This window comes from Python bivittatus, unplaced genomic scaffold (genome assembly GCF_059951505.1).
Source record: "Python bivittatus isolate LINGU-HERP-01145 unplaced genomic scaffold, Pbiv_v1 ctg000480_np1212, whole genome shotgun sequence".
In the NCBI taxonomy this organism is placed as follows: Eukaryota; Metazoa; Chordata; class Lepidosauria; order Squamata; family Pythonidae; genus Python; species Python bivittatus.
The window spans coordinates 11,347,628-11,374,436 of record NW_028277075.1 but is presented as its reverse complement, the minus strand read 5'-3'; the positions used below and the strand labels follow the sequence as shown (position 1 = coordinate 11,374,436).

Sequence of the window (26,809 nt, the reverse complement as noted above, 5' to 3'; positions counted from 1 at the left end):
TAACAGCATGGGAGTTCACATTTTTCACTGAATAAGATGATGATGATATTTGCATTTGTGTGTGCGTTCACAACCTTTCCATTTTTAAAGGCCTTTTTAAATTAAACTCTATACCAAAAAATGGATGAAAAATTAATCATTTTAGAGAATTATTGGATGACCACTAGATGGCAGCAATGAGATGCAGCAAACTCTAGTTTTTGCTGCCACCTACAGATCTGGTATCCCTTACCGTGTTCCCCACTTCAATTTGGGTCCTCTAATTTATAACTTTAAAAACAAAAGCAGATGATCTTACTTAATCACACTGAATAAGCATGCCTTGTTTCTTTCATTCTCCTGACCCATTTTCTTTTTCTTCTCCAAACTAATCCAATTTAATATAATGAATGTTATCTGCAAAGCTGCAACCAATTCATTAATGAATACATTAATCTCTGTCAAATATTTCCAATCCCAATATCCTCAAACATTTCATAATAGCCTGCCAGAGCTGTGAGCCTGGGAAAAACAAGGATCAATATTCTACAAAATGCTTTCCCAGGTGATGAATCTGGGAAGGGAAATCAATCCAGGTCATAATCTCTACTTCTTCTGCTATTATATACATACAGGCCTAATGTAGGCCAAGTATTTCAGTCATTCAGCCATGCAGAATAAAGTCAATATTATTACCTTCACAAGACTGTCTGTTAGATGAGAGAACATAGCCTGTTTCACAAGCTTGGCAAATGAAGGAGCCTGGTGTATTAGTGCAGATTCCCTGTGGGCAGGCCATGTGTGAATTACATTCATCAATATCTAGAAAAAGAACGGAGTCTCACTGACATGGGATAAGGAACAAGAAAAGGCTCAGGAAGTGTCCTTATCATACACTGATCTCTCACCATAGTTCAAGAAAACAATTCTGACATTACTCTCTCAAAAGGCGCTTTTAGAAGCTCATTTAAATTTCTTCAGATCTTCTGAGTTCACAGAGATTATGTACCAAAATCCCTCCAGTACACAATTCAAAAGGTTATCAGGCAGATGTCTCTAGCATCTCCTCAACAGTATTTAAAAATTATGTGCTACATTCGATTATTTGTCCATATCAAGTGACATTCACTATATCCTGTTTATGTATATGGCAGCCAATCAGTCTTCAAGTTTTCAACTAACTTCAGTCAATAAGTTATTTAGATTATTTGATTTCTTTGGCCACAAAAGTCTATTATTTATTAGAGTCTATACAGTCTTATGGATTAGGCTAATCTAACTTTTTTAGTTCATGAGAAAGTTTTCCTTCTTATCACACACATATATACCTTCACATGTTCTTCCATCCATTGATGCAACATAGCCATTATCACAATCCACACAAGAAAAAGAGCCTTCAGTATTGATGCAGCGCCCTCTGGGACAGATGTTATAGGTTGTACATTCATCAATATCTGTGACAAACAAATAAGAGAAACAGGGAACAGAGTTTAGAGTTGATGACACTGAACTTGGCAGAGCAACAACAGAACATGAAGAGCCCTACATAACTTTCAACAAATTATGCTACAGGCAGAAGGACAATGTGTGTAAAAATTATCAAGAAATAACTATGCTCCAGGTAAGATTATTATTAGAAGCTACATGAAATTATCCAGAAGCACTAATGATATTAGGAACCTCGCATCTGGCACAATGAAGATTGAGAGATTAGAGGTTCAACGCAGAAAGTAAAAAGAGTTGGAAAATGACATATTTTAAACTTCTTCCTAACTACTGATTGGCCTGTTATGAGGTCAATTGGTACTTGTGAACATTTTAACTATGTAGCAGCATAAAATTATGATCATAAAGGGAAAAGGTCTTGCACAGGGACAAGAGGAGCTATGTATTGTTATAAGATACACATGAGGAGAGGGAAAGAGGACTAGAGTTTATATTTTGACTCAAAATAATCAGCAAAACTTTATCTATAATCTTTCATCCTATGATATTCAGATTGGATACTCAACCTTTGCAACAGACCAGCAGTGTTATTGCTACTTAAGTATACTTTGATTTTTTCAGAAACCTACTGGTTATGGTATTTTTGCCTTGCTACTGTTTTGCTTTCTAATTTCTGCTAATTTTTTCAGGTTCTCTCCTGAAAGTTGGTATCCCTTTAAGTTGGTATCATTTGTTTTCCTGCCATTTGTTCATTGACCCATTTATTGTGGACTTGTTATACTATGAATTGCAGCTTACCATCAGTTTCTTGTAATGGTTGGTTGGTGAAGATGTTTTTTTTTTTAATCACTCCTCTATCATTGTGGCTTACTGTCTTACTCTGTTACTTACTTTCAGTTTGTTTTCTTAAGCAGAACCATCACTTTCCTACCAAGTTCATGTTCTGGTCCTCATCCCATGCCAAGTCCTAATTCAGCAAAACTCATTTGTACAGATCCAAATAAACATTTTGCTGCCTTCTGCTTTCTGCCTGTGACTGTATAATGGGAAAAACATCTGCCAACGACTGCACTGAGGCAGGAGTAAGGCAAAAACGGTCACTCTAGGCTCCTTCTTGTGCCCTTCCTTCTGTCATTCCCAAGCTGAATAATTTTTTTTAAAAAGGTTTTTAAATAAGCAAAAAAACACCAGCTTCTAGATTCCTCATTTTTACAATTTGGGGGGGGGATAATTTGGTCCAGTCATCCACTTACCTTGTGGTAAAACAGCAGGGGCCATGGAATTAAATCACTCACTTTATTGGTGGCTAAGCAATCTAGCACTTCAGGCAATTCTCAAAGACAACCTGCACAGTGATGCTGTTTCCAGCTTTCTGGGGAAACCTCAGAATGGAGTAGACAAGATTGACTAGGAGGTAGAGGGAGGACCATTCTCATATCAGTCAGAATGACCAATAAATGCCACTGTGATCCCATCCACCATTGGACAACTTGACTTTGGTTCTGATGTAATGGGTGGTGATGCTTAACAGATTTTAAACACCTTGAGGATAAGGTGTCAGCCTAATGAAGGGGAGAAACACTACCTTTTTTTCATCTTATGTCTAAATAAGACATAAGATGTCTTATGTCTTATGTCACCCCCAGTTTCAACCTGAAAAGGTTCTTAACTTCAACAAAATAAGCAAAAATGCTTAATGACGTGATGGCAGAGGAAGACCGTTTGAAGCATTTCAGCCTTGCAGCGATTAAACAAGTACCTGCAAAGTATAAAACCTGCATTTGTTGATTTTTGACAGACTCATGGTGGTTAATGGTGGTTCACATAGCAACCTTTTGTTTTAGGAAAGGAGTTGGAGATAGGACACTGTGGATATTTGCTAAGTGATATATTCCTACCAGTTTAGCTTCCAAAGAAAATAAACAGTGTCCAATACTAGCTCCTCCTCAATATTTGCAACTAAGTTCATCTAATCTTTCTAATCTACCCACCATTTGGGGTAAAGATAACATGAGATCTCAAATTATATAAATTAGCTTTGAGGTCTGTAGAAATGGCTGTGACACAGAGATAATGCAATTGTGATCTTAGCCCAGATTTCTACAAACAGCACCATTATTATTATTACTATTATTATTACTATTATTATTACTATTATTATTATTTATTATTATTATTATTATTTATGCAATTTCTATAGCCGCCCATCTCAATCCAAGGGATTCTGGGCCACGAACAATTTCAATAATTAAAACCATGAAAACCATTACAAATTATACATATAGGCAGGCGACAGTTATCATAAAAATTACACAAAAATCAACAGTGCAACCAGGTAACAGGGTTCTTAACACTTTCGGGACCCCAGGCTTGGGCACATGGCCAGGTCTTTAAAGCCTTATGAAAGGCTAGCAGGGCCGGGGCCATCCTGAGCTCCAAAGGAAGAAGGTTCCAAAGGGCGGGGCTGCTGCTGACAAGGCCCGCCTTCTGGTCCCTGTTAGCCGACATTCTTTGGCTGACAGGATCTGCAGCATCCCCAATCTGCTAGACTGAATTGGACAGGTAGACAACTAACCACGAACAATCCATGATTAGATCTGCTGAATTTTGCAAGGAAATTAGGAGAAAAATGCTTGACGTAGTTAGAGTAAATTAGTGCATGCAGCATGCATGAAAGAAGAGTAGATTTGTTTTGTTAGATAGAAGAAATGATATGGCCTAGTACTGAAAAACTGAACTATAAGCCACTTCATATCAATTTTTAATTTGTATCTTACTTCTGACTCAAACTCTTTAATACAAAGGGGATTATATCTCAGTGAAAAAGCATATGCTTTGCCCTCAGGAGGTCCCACAGCCAGCCTCCACATCTTTAATTTGAAAAAAAAAACCCAAATGATGGGAAAGATCTCTGTCCGATGTCTAGGAGAGTCTTGCCTGCTGGAATCAATAAGCAAAGCTGAACTAGACAGACACTTTCTATACGGCAGTTTGCTATATTACAAGCCAGCATTTCTCAACCTTAGCTGTTCTTTGGAACAGGCAAAATATTAAAACAAAAGTGTGGGAAGCACTTTGAATATGCTACATTTCTAAAAATCAAGCATGATTCATTGCCCTCTGGATACATTTTCAGAGATACATGATTTAGACTAATACAGGTTGAAAGGGGGAAAACAGAATGTAAAAACAGCACTATTTTGTATTTTCCTTCTTTCCCAGAAGAGGGCAATCTTTGTTCAGCATATTCCCTATCACCATTACTTCACACGTCCTATTTATCTGTAGCCAGATGAAAGTTAAATCTGAATGAACATAATAAAAATGACACAAAGCATCCTTAAAAATGGGCATGTTCTTTGTTAAAGATGCAGATAGTATTATAAAGCTGAGGTGAATCTGTGAGGAAGGAATTTATACTTGCCAAGTACTTTAACAAGGATGATCAAACTACTTGGCAAGAAAGATCAAAATTAGCTAGGAAAGGAGAACAGTTCAGAAAGCAGATGTCTTTGGCATACTCACCTTCACACTGTCCTTTGCGATTCAGGATGTAGCCTATTTTGCACTCACAGTAATATGAGCCAGGTATGTTGATACACTGCCCTCCATGGCACACATCTGGCTGGTCACACTCATTTAGATCTGTTAATTCACAGCAACATACTCTTCAGGAAAAGTGATCAGTCCAAACTACTAAGACAACCATGGCCAAGTGCTTGGAAAGTTCACTTCCCTTTGCTCCTTATATTATCCTCCTAATACAGTATGTTTAAACTGAAATGACCAGGCTCAAATGATCATACTTTGGACACATTAGGCAAAGACCTAGCTCTCTGGACAAGTCTATAATACTGGGAAAAGTGGAAGGAAAGAGAAGAAGAGGACAACCAGGAGAAGCTAAATGGACTCAGTTACAGTGATAATGATGCACCATTGGAAGACCTGAAGGACCAGGTTGGGGACAAATTGTCATGGAGAAAATCTATTTATGTTTCCCTAACAGTTGACACAGACTTGATGGCATATAATTATCAATAATCAATATTTGATCTGTCCTAATTCACATATTCCCAATATATAATGCTTCTGCAAAGGTATATAAAAACAAAAGTTTTTACATACACAGCGTACTGTTTGTTTTCTGTTCATTTACTGCCATACTAATGAAAAGTTAGTTATCTTCTATCATTAACAAAAGCACTGGGCAGGAAACTGAACATGATCTAATAATAATGCAGTGTATTAGCTAAACAATAAAATAAAATATGGCAATGAATTCCAGAGCACCAAGTTTTGTGTGTTTCTTTGGATATATGTACTGATGAGATGAAGGGAAGGTTAGCAAATTTTCTTGGCCACAATTTAAAGAAGACAGAAGAATTGACATCTGCAGGCAGGACAGAAGAAAAACAAAACATTTCTCTCTCTCTTTCTCTTTCTCTCTCTCTCTCAATATAAGGTAGGAGAGTAAGAACCTCATTAAGCAAATTGCTGTTATTTTCTGGTCTTCTAGGGGTGGGCATCAGAAGCCAGCATTGCCAGTGTGTGGATCAGTACACATGTAATTTGATTTATGATCTGCATTAATAGAGCGGTATTCTAGTTCTCAGGGTTTTTAAAGGATTAAAAGAAATCTGCAAACAAATCTACCTCCATTTTCTTGTTCTCAAATTTCTCTAGCATTCAAGCTTTTAAATGCAACTTTCTCTTATGTACATAGGATTTAATATAAACATTTCTTAAGAAACCATCACATAATGAAAATCTCCCCGTTACCTAATTTTTTAAAAGACAAATATTCCTGATGCAATATATTTTTAAAAACAAATGTGCCAAATTTGTATTCAATTTTTTGGAAACATAATTCCTTTTCAGACACATCTGTTACCATTTTTTAATAAATAAATTTCTATTAAAAAAGATAGATCCTAACCGACTGTGCCTGATGCCACTGTCAGGACCGCAGAGGAACATGTTTAGTGGAACTTGCAGATCTATTCCCACAGAAATCTGTGGTGAATTTCTTTTACATTTTTTGGTTGCATAGAAACATTACTCACCCTGACATGTTTGCATGTTTTGTGAAGTGAGAATGCTATACCCAGAAAAACAGATACAAGAATAAGAGCCTTCAGTGTTGACACAGTGACCCTTCCCATCACATGGATTTCTCTCACATTCATCAATATCTGAAACAAGAGAGAACAGTTGAGAACTTTTTGAAACTGGCCTCCCTGTCTATTGGATTCTGTGGTCACCCAGCCGGCCTGGCTACTGCTGTCCCACACAAGTGAAAAGCCGAGTTTGTACAAGGCTGAACTGAAAATCACCCATGAAAATCTTATGCATAGCTTATTAGGTAACATTGTTTACTTCCCAGACTCTCTTTATACAACTGCTGTATTTTAAACAGTTTTTCTTGTATTACTTCCATACTGCCACAGACTATTTCTGCCAGCAAAACTAATTAAATAACTAAAATACCAATGCAATAGGTGTGACTAGGATGCTGTTGATAACCAGGATAACACAAGCAGGTATATCCTTCAGGAAAGTTCACACAAGTGCCTGGACCACAGATATCAGGTGAAGAGGAACATGCATTTATCTCTGAGAAGGAAAAACAAAAATGCTGTCAGGGAACAAATAAAATGTGCATGTGTTCTTGTCCCAAATCCAAGAGAAATGCAGGCATTTTTACCTTAATTAATGAAATTTATTCTCACAAGACACAGCAAAGGCTATAACTTAAAAGGGAATCAGTACTACCCAGTCTAAACATAAAAATGTTATGACCCGAGCTTGCCTGGTCGATTTATATAAAACCCACAGATTTATTGCTGTTTCAATAGCTTTATTTTGGATTATGCCAAATTCACTGGAGAAAATTTGGAGTCAGCCCAGCAATATGTAAGAGCTCAAAAAACACCCACACCTCTCAATAGACTTCAAAAATCCCACCAACCAGCCAGCTCACAAACAAACCAACACAGACAAAAGAGTATTGAGACAGTCTTTGCTATGGGTTCTTTCCAAGAACGTTTTAGTGCAGAGCATAATGGCAGGGGCCGCTCTCCCAGACATTGAGACAAGACTGAAACAACACAGCTGCTGTTATCCAAGCAACAAACACATGTCCGCCTGAGGTCACACATCTTCCCACTTCACCAAAAAAAACCCCATGACTCAACTGTGTGCCCTGGAACAAATGACAAGAGAGACGCCACAGCCTTCCGGCTCTGCCATTGATGTTCTATGGTCGAGAAGAGTTACATTTTCTATACAGCCTTCCCATGTTTGCTTGAAAAAGGCTACTTGTGAGATGTGTAGCACAGAAATGAATATTCTGAACATGATCCTGTCTTGTTAGAGTTATTACAATAGCTGAGTGGTGAATCAGGAAGTTGATGTCTCAAACAGCATCTTGGTCATGAACTTACAATTGTCTTGAGCAAGCCTACTCTTCATCTTAGCAACCTAATCTGCAATATTGGAGTAATGATTCTGGGTTGTTGGAAAGATTGTTGAGATATGGTATATAACCTGCTTGGAATTCTAATATCCTTTTTCTCCCCTCTCTTTCTCAATTATCCTGGGATTTGGCATAAAGATCTATCCATTTCCTTCAGTAAGATGGCATGTAAAGGTAACTATTAGTTTGAAGTGCATTATTTGTGTTATTAACGTATTCAATATACATTAAAAACAATGTACGATTTCATTAGAGGGAAAAAACTACAAAGGCTACAATCAATTTTAATATCACTTGTGAAACTGATATAAAATAAATTGTTAAATTTCTTTTTAGACCAGCATCATGCAATTCTCCTGTATGTGACTGTTTTGTGTGAACCCATTTGAAATGCAGCATCTCTCTTTACTTGCTGCACACTGTAAGTAGATTATGAGAAATAATTTATTAGAATACTGGTCAACGTACATGTGAATACAGTTGCTGTGTCTCTTGAAGCAGCACTTTCATCTACAGCTACTGTAGAAATTGTTTGGCAGGAGAATGGGGGGAAATCTCTGTTATATCCACTACAAAGGATATGAGAAATAGGCAAAAACTATAAACATATTAGACAAATACCAATAATCAATTGGACTCTGTAGTCTTATACATATAATTCAGTCCAACTTACTGCTGAATAAATCATAGAGTTCAAAGATATAGTAAAAGTCATCTAATACAATCAATGCAGCAAATCTACTTCTGCAGTAGTAATATGTGTAGGTGCAACAACCTCATAATGGACCAGCAAGAAATCTTTTTAAAAAGTTTTTTTCCAAATGCTCATAGAAGTGGAGGGGAGAGAACTATTTGTTCTTGGAGACATGAATAGAGTAATAGATCCAGATTTAGACGAATTCTCCCAAGGAAAGAAAGGAAAGCTTCTACAAAAAAAAGTATCTCAATATATGGATGAATTGGCAGTGACAAACACATGGAGACTACAAAATCTAATGCCTCTTCAAGGGCTGATGGCATCAATCGTTCCAGAAATGGGGTGTTGACAACCTCCCAGATCCATCATCCGCCCTCCCCATCCACCAGCTGACCAAAAAGCTGGGATATTTACCTAATATCATTCAGAAAAAGAGAGCATGATAAAAACAATAATTTAGAAACATATACAAATTATACAATATACAATGTTGGACAAGATGTATTGATAAAACTTTGAAATATGCACATGACTTTAGATACAAATGTATATTTTACCCCTTAACAGACCAGCACTGGTATTAATCAAAACCAGTCTCTGTTCATAACTGTTCTATTTTACATATAAAATACAGTCACTCTTCCTAGAGCTTTTATACTTGAGCTTCATGCATATTTGATATTTACTGTTATTCCTTATAACAAACATGTATAGTCAAAATAACAGTACAATCATCCTGCTGCTTGGTGAAGAAAAGCAGGATTTTTACCATCCTCCAGAATATTAACAGGGACATGGCCATCCTTCTCTCATGAGGAAAGCTGTTTCAGAGGAAGGGAGCCATAACCAAAAAGTTTGGACTCCAGGTCCCTTCATGTTAACATTCCCTCAGAGGTGGGAGCCATAACATGCCCTCCCTCATAGATCTCACATGGAGCTGGCACTTACAAAGACATCTAGATCCTAAGCCACATAGGGCTTTAAAGATAACAACCAGAATTGTAAATTGCACTCAGAAGCTTTCTGATAACCAGTGCAGCTCCCATAATAGAGGTGTTACATAGGCAAACTGAGCAGAGACCATGACTACCTGACTGCAGCATTTTGGACCAGCTGCAGCTTCTGAATGGTCTGCAGCAACAGCTCCAAGTAGCATAAACAGCAGTAGTCCACACATGAGGTGACAAGGGTATTCTCATTAAATGACAGTCCACACTGTCATTAAATTCTCTTCCTCCAGGAAAAGCTGCAACTGTCACACAAGTTAAAGCTGGTCAAAGACTCTCCTGGCCAGGACTTCCACCTGCTCTTTCACTAGAAGCCATGAATCCAGAAGAACCCCCAGACTGCAAACCTGTTCTCTATGAGGGAGCACAACCCCTTCCAGATCTAAGGATAGATTTATTTTGGAATCAGAAGGGTTTTGAATCAATAACCAATCCATCTTGCTGGGATTAATCCTTGATAAGCTAATATGTATTTCCTTATTCTATGCTGCTATGCATGTTGGATGCTTATAAGTGTCAAATGTATTGTTACATTACCAATGAAAAATGTAACAAAATTTTTAAAAATAATACTGGTACATGAACCAGTATCATGTAATTCTTACCATTAGATGACATCCTTAAGCTTCATGATGCATATTTAAATTACTGTTGTTCAGTTATCTTTATATGAATAATGTTCGTATAGCATCATTTACTGATACCACCTTCAGAGTAGTCCAGATGGATTTACTTCTGGATAAATATGTATACAATTGTGGTATAAAAAAGCAGTTAAAAAGATGATTCTGTAAAGTTAGTCTCTTACAGAAAAAAATACAGAAGATAAAATATTGTCTATAATCTCCCACCCAGTAGATTCAACATCTGTCCTGCTTTTCCGCCAGCAATAAATATGCAGCAAATTATAGATTGAATTTAGAAGATCTGTTTGATTGTTTTTCCCCTCAGGCATCAAATAATCAACATACTGACAATTACACTTTTTAAAATCTCACTCATCAATACCTAATTCAGCAAATGTACTTTGCAATTTACCTGGATTAGTATCACTTTCTTGGATAGCATCATCTGTATCCTATGAACAAGACATATAAATACAGTGACTGTACACAAACCATATGTAATAGTTAGAGATGCATTCCCACAAATCTAAGAATTTTCTTCTTCAGCAGTTTCCTTTTAAATATATTGCTGGGTAAGCATATTTGGGGACGTGGCCTAATTTTATATGAACCTAAGTCCAGCTTGATATAGAATATAGATATAGATATGGAATGGCACATGGTAAAGTGTGTGTGTGTGTATGCGTGCATATATGAGTGAGTCAGTGAGAAACTGACCTTTACAATTCTACAAACATTTTTCATCAGATCAGTCTACACCAGTGTTTCTCAACCTTGGGAACTTTAAGATGTGTGGACTTCAACTCCCAGAATTCCCCATGGGCTGGCTGGGGAATTCTGGGAGTTGAAGTCCACACATCTTAAAGTTCCCAAGGTTGAGAAACACTGGTCTACACCCACTATTGATGCTGCCTGCCCAATGACCTTTTCGGTGGTAAACAGCACTACAAAGAATAAAAATACCTCTCTTCCTCATCACTGGCAAGCTGTAGAAAATAGATGAAAAAATTGTTGCTGTGTGGGACTCAGAATCACATGAACAGTTCCCAAATTAGATGGCACTATAAACTTTACGTTTTTCTTCTAAAGCATAAAAGCTATACGTTTTTCCTCCTTTACAGTCCCTGCCTTTCTGGATGCATTCTCTTGTCCCTTTTCTGGTTTGCATATCTATCATCTGCTGTGATGTCTGAACTGAGCAAACTAAGATTCTCCTCACCTGCGGCAATTGAGCAAACTAAGGTTCTTCTGACTTCTGACAAAATGATGATGTGCGAAACTAGTGTTTCTCTTTCCCTCCATCAGCTGTTGAAAATAGTGTTTTCACTGCTTATCAAACAACCAGTAAGCATAAATATTAATTGTTTTCCATTGCTTATGGAATTTTGAAGATACCAGATGCTTCATGAATAAAAGAAATAACCATCTTCTCCCCAAATGAACCCGCTTCCGTAGGGAATCTGTCCCAGTTCCAGCTTCTTCCATGACAAAATACTTCTCCCAAGAGGATGTTTGAGCTGAAACTTCAATCATCAGATAGAAGATGTACAGAGAGTGATTCTGGTGACTTTTACCCTAGAGAAGTTTTTCTCAGCCTTGGTTATTTTAGGATGTATGGACCAACATGCTGGCTGGAGAATACTGGGAGTTGAAGTCCATACATCTTAAAGTTGCCAAGGTTAAGAAACATTGCTCCAGAATTATCTTCTAATATCACAGCAAAAGAAATTACTAATGATGAGCTTTTGTTCATGTTGCAGTCTACATTATGCTTCAAAAGTGGATGTCTTAGAAAGTATGGTGATATAGGGAAAAATGAAAAAGAGCAAAGAACTGCTGTTGAATCATAAGAAAAGAAAATTAAAAGCCTTGAGGAGCTAATATGAAAAAAGAGCTGAGAGCCTGACAGGAGGAACTGGATGAGATTCATGCTCAAGCATACAAGAAAAAAATCTACAAGTTTGAACTTTCTGTATGCAGAAGATGACCAATCTCTTGTGGTTGCCATATTTACAGGAATTGTTTCAATTGGAGTATAGAAGTTCTACAAAACAGCTTTTTGAGTGCCAGAAATATTTAAATCAGTTCATAGTCTGAATCTGATGGGGGGGGGTGTTGATTTTGTTTGTTTGTTTGTTTGTTTCTGAGATCTAAAAATGTTAATCTTAGGCAGTTACCCAGGAAGGCAATTGCTCTTAAATATGCTGGAAAAAAACAATGAGATTCCAACTTGCCTTCAAGAGATGTAAAAAAAGCATTAAAAATTTAATCAAATGTGTTTTGTGGCCAGAGAATTAGTGAATTATAGTATCTTCTAACATCATTCAGCCATCACTGAGGCAATGCAAAGCCTGTCCTCATTACTGTTATATTCACACAACAATTGAATGATTCTAAAAGATAATCAATTCTAATAATAATTAATAATCAATTAATAATAATTCTAAAAGATAACCAAAAAAAGATTTTAAAAAATTTAAAAATCACTTGTAGGGATTCTGCTTGTGTCTGAATTGAGCCACTGATTTTTCTGATTTTCAGCTCCAGCGCCTTTCAAATACATATGGCTGTTGCTATCAGCAAATCACCAGATAGGCACTGAAGTGGAAGAGGAAGCAGTGCGAAATCAAATAGGTACCCAAAAAATCCACATGGAGAAACCAAACATAAATGAAGCCAATATTCTTTCTTCCCAATGTGTTTAAAAATACAATATTTCCACAGTCAGTGTAATCCTTATATTGTAAATAAAGCAACTGAATCTATTTAATCTTTCACTATTGAAATTTATGTTCTCTTTCTGTTAAAAGAAGAATGGTATGATTCTATTATTTATTATCTTTTAACCACTTTTTGGGTTACAAAACTGTCAATCTTTCTCTAATTCAACTGTTGACAGTTCTGCCAATTAAGCAGTAATTATATTTTTAATGACTGAAGAGATTTATAACAAAGTAATAACAGGCTTCTTTTTTCTTGTTATAAATCTTTTTATAATTACATCAATAAAATGCAAAACAGGTGAACTGTATTCATATGTTGACAGGATGTTTTCTGCTGTTGTGTATGGTATTAAATAAATTTCCCTCCCTTCAAAAAGAATAACTTAAATACTGATACTTTGACCAATAAAGTAAGATGTTTATTTAAGCAACATTTTAAAATTTGTCCACTTATGTTTTTATTCCTATGTCAGCTGCTCTGATTCACAACTGTGAGTTGAGCTGCCATACAAACTGACTAAATATTTTTTTAATGACATTTTTTTAAAAAAACACACATTGTTTTGCAGTTATGAACTACTAAGAAATTCATTATCCTACTTGATTAATACATTATTTTTCAAGCTTTCTACTAAAATATATTTGATTACTCTCTACTCTGAACTAATCAATATATTACTTTTACAAGATCTTTCTAATATTTTTAGGTTGAATATTTCACCTCCATTGTGCAAAAAATATGAATTTGTAAGGTAATTGCATCTGCCCACAGTAGGAAAATATATCTTTTCAAATAAATGTTTTTGATATATATCAGAAAGCATTTCTTTGAAAAGCAAATTTATTTTTTAAAAATAGTCCATGCTTGATGCAGATTATCAGCATGTAAACATGGGAACCAGTGTGGTATAGTAGTTAAAGTGGTAAACTAGGAACAGTGTGACCCAAATTCTAGCCTGCCCTTGGCCATGGAAACTCACTGGATGACTTTGGCCCCACCACTTTCTCTCAGTCAAATCTACCTTACAGGTTGTTACTATGGGGAAAAATAGGAGCACTGTGTACACCACCTTGAATTACTGAATGAAAGATATAAATCTAACAATAAATAAATCCTTTCCCAAATATAGATTTGCTAGTAATTTTTTTTTTACTCACCTGATCTTCTTGGGATTCTGCTGTAAAATGACAAAAGGCTGTTAGAATATAGTTCTTCTTTGCATGCCAAGTATATTTGCAGGTCAGAACTGGTAACTGAGTGGGAATAAATCTTCTCCCTCTTCTATATAACCTTTCAATTTTTGAAGAGTGCTATTATCTCTCCCCTTAGTCATCTCAGCTGTAAGGTAAACTTACCCAGATCCTTTAATTGTTCCTCATAGAGCTTGGTTTCCAGACCCCTCACTATCTTGATAGCCCTCCTCTGAACGTGTTCCAATATATCGGCTCCTTTTTGAACTATAGTGTCCAGAACTGGCCACAGAATTCCAGGTTGGGTCTGCTAGGGCAGAATGGAACAACTACTTCCTGTGATCTGAACTTAGTGCCACTTAATGTGCCACAAGATAGAATTAGCCTTTCAGCCACTGCTTCACAATGCTGGCTCGTACTTAATTTGTGGTTGACAACAACATCCAGATACTTGTACTATTGCCAAGTCAGATCTCTCTACCCTATATGCATGTTTCTTATTTTTCCTACTCAGAAGCAGAATTTTATATTCCTCCCTGTCAAATTCTATCCTATTCATTTCAGCCCACTGTTCAACCTAGCCTAGATCTTTTTAATCTCCATTCTCTCCTCTAAAGTACTAGCCACATCTCCCAGTTTTGTTTCATAATCATCTGATATTCTAAGACTGTTTGTAAATATGCAATGTAATGTGGTCCAGAATATCATAAATAAAAATTAAATTAAATTGATTTTTGATTAATTAAAGGGCTATAATCAAAGGAATTATTCATTGAAATTAGAGCCTAAGATTCTATCTATCTATCTATCTATCTATCTATCTATCTATCTATCTATCTATTTATCTATAAATTTGTATGCTGCCCATCTCCCCCAACAATCATTCTGGAAAAGTTCAAACAGAATTCTGTGGCATCCTTGGAATTCACCAAAGAAATTAATGTATGACACTTACCTTTTCCTGCTGGGATGTCAGTTGGGGGAAAAATATCTATAGCACCACCATTCAAGACCTCCTGCACTTCCTTCTGTCTAATTGTCCAGTTAGACCTCTGATCACTATGTCCCCTTTGCTCCTCTGAGCTGAGTGGGGGGAGCTCATCAATTCCTGCCTTCCTCAAGGACATCCGAATGTCTGAGCTGGCATAAGTGTAGCCATGGCCTGCAGGGCAAATCTCCTTAAATGTTTCTGTAAAAGTAGCCAGGAACAAGATTTGAATTAAATAATACAAAAGAAGAAGAAGAAGAAGAAGAAGAAGAAGAAGAAGAAGAAGAAGAAGAAGAAGAAGAAGAAGAAGAAGAAGAAGAAGAAGAAGAAGAAGAAGAAGAAGAAGAAGCAGCAGCAGCAGCAGCAGCAGCAGCAGCAGCAACAAAAAGAATAAGAAATAGCTAAGATCTACAATCTCAAACAATCTAATTCACTAGTACAAAGTGTTGTTCTTTCAGTTACACATATAGGATGTGTTAGGACACATTTCCTCTCCTTAGTCTATTTAGATAACTTCCACAATCAAAGCATTGCAGGAGAACATGTTTAGGTTACACCCACTTGGAACCAGAACTGAAAAATGGAAGTCTCCAGCAAAAAGAAATGTTTGCAGGGCTAGGTGTGTTATTTGTAAATATAGCCTCCTATTAACTGATACTAGAAACTGTGCCTGGTCTTTCAGTGAGTGCTGATAAGAGAACATAATGACACAGAAATTCTCACTCTGTTCCTCTACTGCAGAAAGATGAAGAGAATCACAGGAAAGAGAATACTCTTCCTCTAAGGTAGTGTTTTATGGCAGGTGTATCTATAGCAGTCGTCTTCCCTCTGTTGGCTGCCAGATTAGTGCAGCTACATCTCTTATAATTCCCCATAATGGAGTTTGCTGCCCAAACATCTGGAGGGCATCAATCTATACCCTGAAAAGCCATACTTCTCTATTTTCCCTATTTTGTCATGCTAGAGTAGGTTTTTGGAGCCTTAAGCTACCTTTCGGTAGTACTGCATATCCACTCTGACTCAAGGCAAGGTCCTGTGGATGACAAAGAGGCAAATCTCTATACGTACAATGCTTTTGAAACCCAGCTTTTGGCAGAGAACATGGTACCAAAACATTTAGCACAATCTCAGGATGTAACATAACTGGACAAGACTAGAAATAATATGGTTCAAACAAGAAAGCAGAGTTCTTACCAGAGCCCAACAACGGGCATATCTCACAGTTTCTCCCCCATCCTTTGCCAACACGACTGCAGCAGCAGATCTGTTTGGTGATCCGCTGATTAAGTGGCAGAGTACACTTTCCTTCTATCACCGAGCGATAGCACAACCCTTGTTCTGTGGAAACTGCCTTATCCGCTGAAACAAAATGATGGATTATTTCTTCAGATATAGTTGCCAATTTCTGAAAAATCAAATAAAAGCACAGAATCTTTGCAGTTCAGGAAGATCTCTAAAGTTAATCCTCCTGTGCTCAGCGGGGTCCTCATCCAGATAAAAAGCCACATATCTCTGGAAGTGTACCACTTTGGAAACAGTAGTACATACTTCTGAATAAATAAATATAGGTTCATGTTCATAGACTTTTTTTTTTTTTTTTGCTATCTTGATGTTCCTACCCAATTATTTCACCAAAGCAGAAAGTGAATGCAAAGAAACAAAGAACATTTTAATGCTGCCATTCATTCAGAACAAGAAAGCATTTAAAATGTTGCATTCATTATGCTATAAGCTGAACAGCTGATTAGAAGATTAATCTATTTAAGATACCAATCCAGACATCTCTTGCTTTAGGATGCTGGCAAACAATTGAGTTGATACAGTAGCTACATTATAATCATTATGAGTGAAATAATATAACTGTTTAAATCTATGCATTTGTAACAAGACTATATGACTTCAGATTTTAGTTAACAATTTAGCAGGATCCTTCGCTGTAAATGAACTGTGATTGCAAAGTTTCCGATGTGTTAAATAATGTCATTTTTAGCTTAAACTTAGCTCATTCAACCAAGCTACTGAATAATTTATCTTAAGCAGTCTGAAAAATGCTCTGTATTTTCATATACTATCTACTTTGATGAAGTTTTAATGGGTAGCCATTTTTAGATGCTCAGTACAATTTTATAATGCTTTATGCTTCTTATTTCCAATAGTTCACATATTGTTGCATTTTTATTACTACAAACAGCTATAGTAAAGGTGTCTATAAAGCATTTTTATTGGAAACTATGCTATAAATTTAACAAACAACTAATAGGACTGAAGGAAAAAATGAGGGAGTCATTTTCAGAAAGGGACACCCCTTACTCAAAACGAGCCAGTGGCAAGCCTCTCTTAATATTGTCACTTCTGCTTAAACAAGAAGGGAAAGCATCTGTAGTTTCCTTCAGGGAAAATAACTACTACATCATATTAATATGATATAGGACAGAGAGAGAGAGTATTAATATATAATAAATAATAAGTAATAGTAATAGTATATATTAATATTATATTTATTTATTTATTAAATTTATCTCCATAAATAAATATATATTAATATATATATTAATATTATAATATGCCACACACACACAGAGGATTAATCCTTTTGCTATTATTCAGTTCTTCCAATTTATTGTAACTTAACTTTGAAACAGTAGCAACTGAAAAACTGTTTATGGACAGGCAAACCATTTAGGACTTACAAATACAGTGACTGCGTGATGGGTCCAACATAGTACCAGGCTTACAAGTACAGACGAAGCTGCCACGGGTGTTCATACATTCTGCATCTTTACATACACCTTGAATCATACATTCATTAATATCTGTAAGTAAAGAGAGCAAATGAAATTAACCAGGCTTCAGTAATCATAGAATCATGGAATTAAAGAACTGTACAGTTGTAAGGACCATAAGGAACATCTAGTCCAACCCCCTACAATGTGCAGGAAACCAAAAACGTCATCCATGAGAGGTACGGTGGCTTTCTAACCTTTTCTTTAAACCTCCAAAAATGGAGAACCCACAATCTCTATAGAAATACTTTCCCCTGTTGTACAGATCTTATCATCAGGATTTTTTTCTTTATATTTAAATGAAATCTAGGTAATTGCAAAATATCTTATTAATCAATATAAATGATCCATGTAACCTGACCAATGCCCTGCAGCGGCACGTAAAATATTTCCAACAAAAAGAGAAGAACCATTAAGTCTGCAGCATCTTCCCAAACCTCCAAGCATTTAAAAGAAAATAGCAAGAAAGAATGAAAAATATAGAACATGCAAATATTTATTGGACAATACCTTTTATTCAATAAGATGCAAGGCACAGGATGGATAGGATTCTAATTACAGAGTAATATTTTGAACACTTGGTTGAATAAATTGGCTTTTTGTACAACTAAAATCATTGGGAGTTGGGTGGCATACAAACATAATAACAACAACAACAACAACAACAACCATCAACAGGGGGAAAATAGTGAAAACTGAAGGAATCAAGATGCCCAGTGCAAATAACATCAAGAGTCTGGATGAAGAAGATCACTACAAATACCTGGGCATCCTTCAGGCTGACAACATCAAGCACACTGAAATCAAGAAGAAGGTTAGTAGTGAATACATCATGAGAGTGAAGAAGAACTTAAAATCCAAACTCAGTGGCAGAAATAGCATCAAGGCAATTAACACCTGGGCAATTCCAGTCATTAGATATACAGCTGGAATAGTGGACTGGGCTCAAGCTGAACTAAAAGTCCTGGATAGGAAGACCAGAAAAATAATGACAACGAATCATGCCTTTCATCCATGCAGCAACGTTGACAGACTCTACTTACCAAGGATCATAGGTGGGTGTGGAATGTTGCAAGTACACCAGACAGTTGAAGAAATAAAAAGGGCATTGGAAGAATATCTGAAGGACAGTGAAGAAGATGCACTGAAGCTAGTATACCATGAAGGCTTATTGAATACCAAAGAAACCAAACTGGCCTACAAGAAAGACCAAATGAAAAATAGAAAAGAGACATGGAAAGCAAAGTATTACATGGCCAGTACACAAAAAAACTAGCAGGCAAAGCAGATAATAGCAAGACCTGGCAATGGCTAAGAGCAGGAAAGTTGAAGAAAGAGATAGAGGGGCTAATTTTGGCTGCATAAAACCAAGCCTGCATAAAAACAAATGCGTATAAAGCCAGAACTGAGAAGACAGCAACAGACAGCAAATGCCGCCTCTGCAAAGAAGCTGAAGAAACAGTGGACCACCTAGTTAGCTGCTGCAAGAAGATCACACAGACTGACTACAAACAACAGCATGACAAAGTAGCAACAATGGTACATTGGAATATCTGCAAGAAATACCATTTGCCTGCAAGCAAGAACTGGTGGGGCCACAAAACAGACAAAGTAATAGAAAATGAAGAAGCTAAAGTGCTCTGGGACTTTAGAATTCAAACAGACAAGCACCTGCCACACAACACCCCAGACTTAACAACGGTTGATCAGAAAGACAAAAAAGTTTGGATAGTGGACACTGCAATACCTGGAGACGGCAGAATAGAAAAGAAAGAACTGGAGAAAATCACAAGATACAAAGACCTGCAAATAGAAGTAGAACGACTATGGCAAAAGAAAGCAAAGATAGTACTGATAGTTATAGGAGCCCTAGATGCAATCCCAAAACTTCTGGAGCACCACTTGAACACCATTGGCATTGACAAAATCACCATCAGTCAATTGCAAAAGGCAGCTTTACTTGGAACAGCTTATATCCTGCAATGATGCCTTTAACACCATCAAACAATAACATCTGCCTATCCCAGGTCCTTGGGAAGGACTTGATAGGTGGATAAAAATGCCAAATCGAGTCTAAACATCTGGCTGACTGGGTGACCAACCATCATCATCAACATCACCATCATCATCATCTCCATGCTACTTTACCTAGTTTAACTGGTGTGATGTAAATGAAGATTAACTTGTATTGCACTAATACAAACATGCAAATTGGCACATTTATACAATCATGCTCAATGGATTGTAGCTATCTCCCCATTCTTCTTGAAGATTTCACATCTTTAACATAGGTTATCCTAACAAAGACTGTTGCATCATTTTCATAATTTATTTCTCCTAAAGATTATCACATAATTATCCTATAGGATAATATAGTTAAATTATAATCAAACTATTATCCTGTAGGATTTTTTTAGCATTTGTAGTCTGAAGCTTACATGTTATGCAACCATGTATGCATAATGTTTGCATAATGCAACCAAGTATGCATGGTTATTAGAGTTATAGGAAATTTGCTATGTGTTGTGGTAAATGTTCCCTGTAGCTGCTGAGAAACGTTTTAATATTTATTTTAACTTTATATTATACTGGACTCTGCACTATTTATATTTATTATTCAGAACTGATTCCTGGTTTATATTTGGCCCAATCTATGGGTCTTTATTCTGCCAATATAACATCTGAATCACATACAAGGCATACAGTTCAATCCCCAATCTGTTCTCCTAATGCTTTTGTCTCTCAAAATTTTGTTTTTACCCAATCTTCTGTTACAATTATTCTTTTGTATGTTTGAGCCTTCAGTTCACTATTGATACAGTATGCCTCAATTTTGCAATATTATAGTTCTTATTGGAGGGAAACGTTTCAAAGACCATCAGTGCTGAAGATGGGTACAGGAAGAGAACTTCCTGCCTGCCTATCGGAGAGTCAGGCAGGGAAAACTGTATCTTCTTTGAGTCATGGAGGAGTGAGATGCTACTGAATGGCAAAGAATAAAAGAAGTGAATAAATCCTTTTCACCCCATGTGGTCAAGGCTAACAAAAAGCTAATTACGTGGGAGAAATGGGTTTATGGGCAGGAGATCAGAGGGTTTTAAATGTAAAAAATACTGAAATGTAAAACAAACCTGAAGAATTAATTTTTAAAGGACATTATTCCACAGGTTTGCACTCTTGCAGGTAATAGAAGGACTTAAAAACAAGCAAACAAACATGGAGATTACAATTACAGTGACAAAACTACCTAACCCAGGGATGGCATGTGCTGATTCTAGACCCACAATCCAAGATAAAGTATTTCCATGTCTAGATGAGCTGGGCCGTGGTCATCGCTCCCTTCCCATATAACAGGACTTTCTTTGTTCTGAAAGCAGATGTGAACAAGTGTAGTGTAAGAACACATGTCACTGATATATTCCATAGAAAAAGACATGCTAGTTGAGAAGTCTGGGAGTTGTAATCCCAATACTTTTGGAGAACATCAATTTGGAGAAGGCTGCTTAAAGTGTGCACCATCATAGTTAAACTGATCCTGTACCAAAGCCGTATTATCTCCATATCCTGAAATAAACCAACTCACTAGTCAAACTAGCTCAAAACCATGGTTACAAAGAACAGTGGCAACAAATGCTAAAAAAGACCAAATCAACATGGATGCTGTAGACAGGTAAAGTGTGCACAATATATAGATTTGTGCTGGAGGAATCCTAGTCTACCAGTTGCTTCAGATCTATTTTTCTTCAGAATACTTCCTAGGCTAACAGTTGTTTGCCTTGTCAGCAGCGACAGAAGCTACTACTTCAGTATGCTTTCAGTCATAACTGGACCAATCACAATAATTTTATCTAGGAATGAAAATACGTTTTTGCTTTTCGGACTGAGAATTAAGCTAAAGTCTTTTCTTAGATCTACAAAAGACTGGGGAAAAAAGGTTGCCTGTATTTTAAAAGTCCCATTAACTTTAATTAGCTAATTCCATAAAGCAGATGTTTCTTTATTCAGGCTCACAGAAAGCCTGAAAGAAGCCAGATGCTGTGCTCTCACTTGAGTGAGGTCCAAAGTATTTATTCCAAATCATTTTTGAAACCTGCACAGCCCCAATGCTTAGCCAGTGTGAATCTGGTTACTGTGCACCAGCCCACACTGTGACTGGCATATTTCTAGATTATGTTTTCAAAATACTGGCTTTATATACTTAGAGTAGAAAAGCAAAAAAGGGTTTGAACAAATCTGTTGATGGGCATCTCTGAATCTTAAAATAGCCAGCTGTGCATAAATTAGGCCACAACTTCCTGCAAATTAAATGTAAGTGCAGCAAAGCACACTTTCCTCTACACTAGCACTTTAGTATTGTGATGCTTGCCTCACTCACACTGTATAAAATACACTCACTAAAAAGAATATGAAATCCCATCTATTTTACTGTCTGTATTTATCAAATAATAGTCCGTCCACATGGGTTCTTTTGCCCACAGAAAGTTTGTAATCATTTTCATTCATACCATTTTATGAGATATGAAGTTGTCTGCTTCTTCATTTTAATTAACTATAAATTTGCTTTTTTAAAAAAAGGTAAATTATTTTGCTTTCATTCTTTAAAACATACCTCCCTCTGAATGAGGCTGCTTTAATGTAAATTTTCCCAGTGTAAGCACCTTTTAAAAAATAACTGCCAAAGCTTGCAATCATTTTTCAGCAATGCATCTGTTCAGACAAATTCTTAATGGATTTTTGATCAGCTAGTTAGAATTTATTTGACGCTAACAAGCACAGTATTGTCAAATCCAGTATGCTCCCAATAGAATTCATGTGGAATTCTTTACACCCTCATCCCCACTTGTTATCGTGGTGCTGCCTACGTTTGCATTAAAATACACTGGATACTTCATTGAATTTATTAACGTGTGGAAAAATATTAGCAAATGGTGCTGTTAATTTGGATCTGGCCACATAAAGGCAATGGTAACTCATGCCCTCTTCACCACTAGGATAAACTACTGCAATGCATTCTATGTGAGGCTCCCTTTAAAGGCTACACAGAAAAGGCACTTGGTGCAAAATACACCTGTCTACATGCTGGCAGGTGAGAGCCACTTCAGCCATCTGACACCTGTATTGTGAGCATCCAATAGATTTCCAGGTACAATTCAAAGTTTTGGTTTTGACATTTAAAGTCCTATATAGCTTGGCTTCTAGGGACTTGCAGGACTGTCTTCTCCAGGTGGAATGAACACATCTGATACTCTTTTCATGGCTGGGGCAATTGAGTTTAGATCCACAGGCACTTGGAGGTGTTGTTTCTCCATACTGGTCCCTATCTTATGGAATAGTCTTGCCCCAAAGGCTAGACTGGTGCCAACATTGACATCTGTTCAAATATTGGTAGGTGTCTGCGGTTATGAGATTTGATGTTGCCCTTATTTTTCATTTTAATTGACAATTGTGTTATTATTTAATTCTGGTTTCATTCTGTACTGCTTTTTGTTTTTTATTGCTGTAAACTGTCATGAGTCACAAGACTTAATGGCATATAAATTTAATAAATCATGAGATGAGATGAAGATTTTATGATCTTAATAAGATGGGATCACATTAAGAAACCTAGTACTTTCTGGAGGCAATGCCAATGGGCATTAGTGAGTTCAGCAGACTTTCATACAGTAGTTTTGATTTTGAGGAGTTTGGTTAAATCCTAATCCATTTTTGAGATTTTTGCCCCAGACTTTTTTCTATTATTAGGATGATTGTTGTATAGTTATAATTCATTCTGTGTATTGATAATTAATTTTATAGTATAACAAAGTAGTATTGTTATCATAAACAGTTGATTTAGCTGTTTTAAGTCCTTTTAAAATATATGACAGTGTATATACCTGAACAAAATAACATATATTTCTGTGAGTGTACCTACTTACATTCAGTTTCCAAGCTTCTCAGCACCTTCTACTCTTACACACACACACACACACACACACACACAAATGCAAAACAAAAAATTGTTGTAGCTATGTTAGGTTATAGAAAACAACCCTTATTTAAAATATTTACCAGAAACTATATTTAGAACATACCCTGCTTACAACTTGTCAAACAGCAGAGATACTTGCTTATCATTATATTTCACAGTCAAAATGTTAGAAAAATTTGCATCTCTTGGAAGGTGGCATTTGTATTACCAGTAAACTTAGACAAGCTTTCATGCCTGAATACAGGGACTACTGACATCAAGGCAAGAAGGTTCAATGTTGTCAAACATCAATTGTAAGACATTAATTTAACTACAGTAGATACTTCCATACTTATAACTAAGAAAACTACAGTGGAAGAGATATATAAGTACAGTAACACTAATCTTGGCACAAATTCTTCATTGTTACCTGAGCAAAGCCTCAGCAGGTCACAGCACTTGACCAGTCTTGCCAAGGAAGAAAAGCTAAGTGGCATCAGTTTGGGTTAGTACTTATATGGGAGGAACTCCAAGGCTATACACGAGGGAAGAAGGAGAAGTAGAAGAGGAAGAAGGCAATGGACACACACTTCCAAAACACGGCCAAGAAGAGAACCACATGGTTAAGTCTGTGTAATTACCACCAGTTGAGCTCAACTTGAGGATATCTTTATCTTTACCTAAATGAAAAGATTAGAAAGAGGTTTGTGCCTACCTTGACAGTGACTCTGATTCAGCTTCTTGTATCCTTGTGGGCATTCTACATGTCCATTTTCAGTTACTGGGTAAGCTAGATGAAGAGAGAGAAAGTGAACTTGCATCATGGATGGACAATTCAGATTGCCCTTTTCACTTCTTCCTTTTTTAACAGGATACACTATTGTATTGTATTGTATTGTATTGTATTGTATTGTATTGTATTGTATTGTATTGTATTGTATTGTATTGTATTGTATTGTATTGTATTGTATCGTAGTATTGTTTTTACATCTCACCTTCCTCTGAGAGCTCAGAGCAGTATATATGAAAAAATATATAATAAAGAATATTAAGCACTTTTTCTGAATTATCCTATCTTCCTACCTTCAATGAGGGAGAAAAAGAGAGACTGGGTAACTATAGACTGGTCAACTTGATGTCGATACATGCAAAACTCTGGAACAGATTATTAAGAGTCTGTTGTGAACATTTCGAAAATGCTCACTTGGCAGGAAATACATTGCTCAGTGGGAACCAATATGAATTTATTGAGAATAAATTATGCTAAATCAATCTGATTTTTTTTTATAAAGCACCTGTTTCCTTGATAATGGTAATGTGCTGGACATAGTATATCTTAACTTTATATGTCAAAACAAAGAATTTGACAGAATCTCAGTGTGATGCAGCTGCAAATATAGCAAAGCAATCCTAGGCTGCATCAACAGAAGTATGGTGCCCAATGTCACCCTGGAGCTATTGGTAGGAAATTCTGCTGGCCATCCTGCCATAAACAATTCACACTGAGTTTTAAAGTCAGAAATTGATCCTGGCCTCCTTCAAATGTCTCCAGCAAACTTCCACAAGAGCGAAGAAACATAGGCTGGGCTGCTGACTGCTGAACTGCTTCTGCTGAGGCAAGCCTTGTCCCAACTGCTGTGTCAATGGCATTTTGTCCAGGTTTGTTATTTGTATACCCACTTGCTGCTGATGTTGTAACAATGCTTGAGTCAGCTATTCTACAGAAAGTGGGGTGAGGATCTGATGCCATCTCCATGATCAAAGCAAAGATTTGATCCCTCTCTGATTAGAGAGCAGTGAGGCTTTCAAGACTGGTGTCAGCCCTTCAAGGTAGACCAGGTCAGGAAACAGGACTACTAGTTACAAAGACTACTGGAACTCTATTTTTCCAGGATATAATAATGGAATCTCAAAAGCCTGACAGGGATTCTCTCTCTGATCTCTTACACCAAAGAGAATCAAAGCAAGGCAATCTGGAGTTCCTTTCTCACTCACTTCTCCCTTCCAAGGCTAAGCTGGTGTTTACATAACAGCTGTTGAATATCTTCTTCAAAACCATCTCCACACTCCTCTACAGAGTTGGATTGGATAACCTCCAAGGTCCCTTTCAGCCTTTATATTATATATGATCTTAAGATGACATTATTTCAACAGAAATATTTGGGTATTTATTGGACATCTCAGAGAATGCTTTAAAAGAGTTGGCTGAAATGTAACATAATGGATGAGACATGATATAGGCTTGCCCCACTTTTGTCCCAACTTAATATCTTTAAGTTTGTTAATATGGTTTTGGAAAGAGCAACATAATTGAACAATGTTAATATGATTCTTAATTATACATCTATTATTTTAATTATATATACTGTACCATTTTATAAAGAACTATGGATTTATCAAGCATGGGGCATAACAAAAATGGACAGATGGTGCCATTCCAGATTTACAATCTTTGATCAATGATGTATGTTCAATCTCTACTTATGAACTGGCTCTCTACTGACAAAATGGAAACACAAATCAATATTACTCAGTGGGGTAATGGCTTAATGCTGTGTTTATTAACTGATCTGTTTTCTACATTAATCATGACATGTTTTGTCTTTTTTGCTTTATTCTGATTGTTTTTCCTTTTTTGTATCTTTTTATTTCTATACAAAATAAAAGCAAAAATAAAATGTATGTATGTTAGGGAGAGTAGGCAATATTATATATGTTTCCACACACTTTGGTTCCTGGCCTTACACACTTTTAGAATGGAGTCCTGGAGATGCTATACAATAGTTGATGCATCCCTTAAATCAAGAGAAGTTGCGTACTTCTAGTCTAGAGCAACATTCAAATTTTGCCTTTGCTGTGTAATCATTTCCTTCCATAAACATGTCGTCAATTACTCAAAGTTGCTTCAGACACAGTGAAACCACTAAAGCCAAGCCAGAAGGAA

At 36.5% G+C, this 26,809-nt stretch overlaps 1 protein-coding gene across 6 annotated transcripts in view; it reads right to left on the bottom strand.

Annotated features, from left to right (window-relative positions):
- Window positions 1-26,809, bottom strand: part of LTBP2 (latent transforming growth factor beta binding protein 2) — a 121,280-nt gene that overhangs the window by 38,051 nt on the left and 56,420 nt on the right. Inside the window, exons 9-19 of one of the 6 annotated variants that reach the window (XM_088145327.1) lie at window positions 24,581-24,655; window positions 17,823-17,945; window positions 16,327-16,491; window positions 15,100-15,333; window positions 14,112-14,131; window positions 10,643-10,682; window positions 6,913-7,038; window positions 6,489-6,617; window positions 4,951-5,070; window positions 1,308-1,433; window positions 676-801 (exon numbers count right to left, since the gene is read on the bottom strand). In XM_088145327.1, the coding sequence (XP_088001453.1) occupies window positions 676-801; window positions 1,308-1,433; window positions 4,951-5,070; window positions 6,489-6,617; window positions 6,913-7,038; window positions 10,643-10,682; window positions 14,112-14,131; window positions 15,100-15,333; window positions 16,327-16,491; window positions 17,823-17,945; window positions 24,581-24,655 (1,284 nt within the window). The remainder of the gene's footprint in view (window positions 1-675; window positions 802-1,307; window positions 1,434-4,950; window positions 5,071-6,488; window positions 6,618-6,912; window positions 7,039-10,642; window positions 10,683-14,111; window positions 14,132-15,099; window positions 15,334-16,326; window positions 16,492-17,822; window positions 17,946-24,580; window positions 24,656-26,809) is intronic. The other 5 variants (XM_088145328.1, XM_088145330.1, XM_088145329.1 and 2 more) reach the window with 5 other exon arrangements.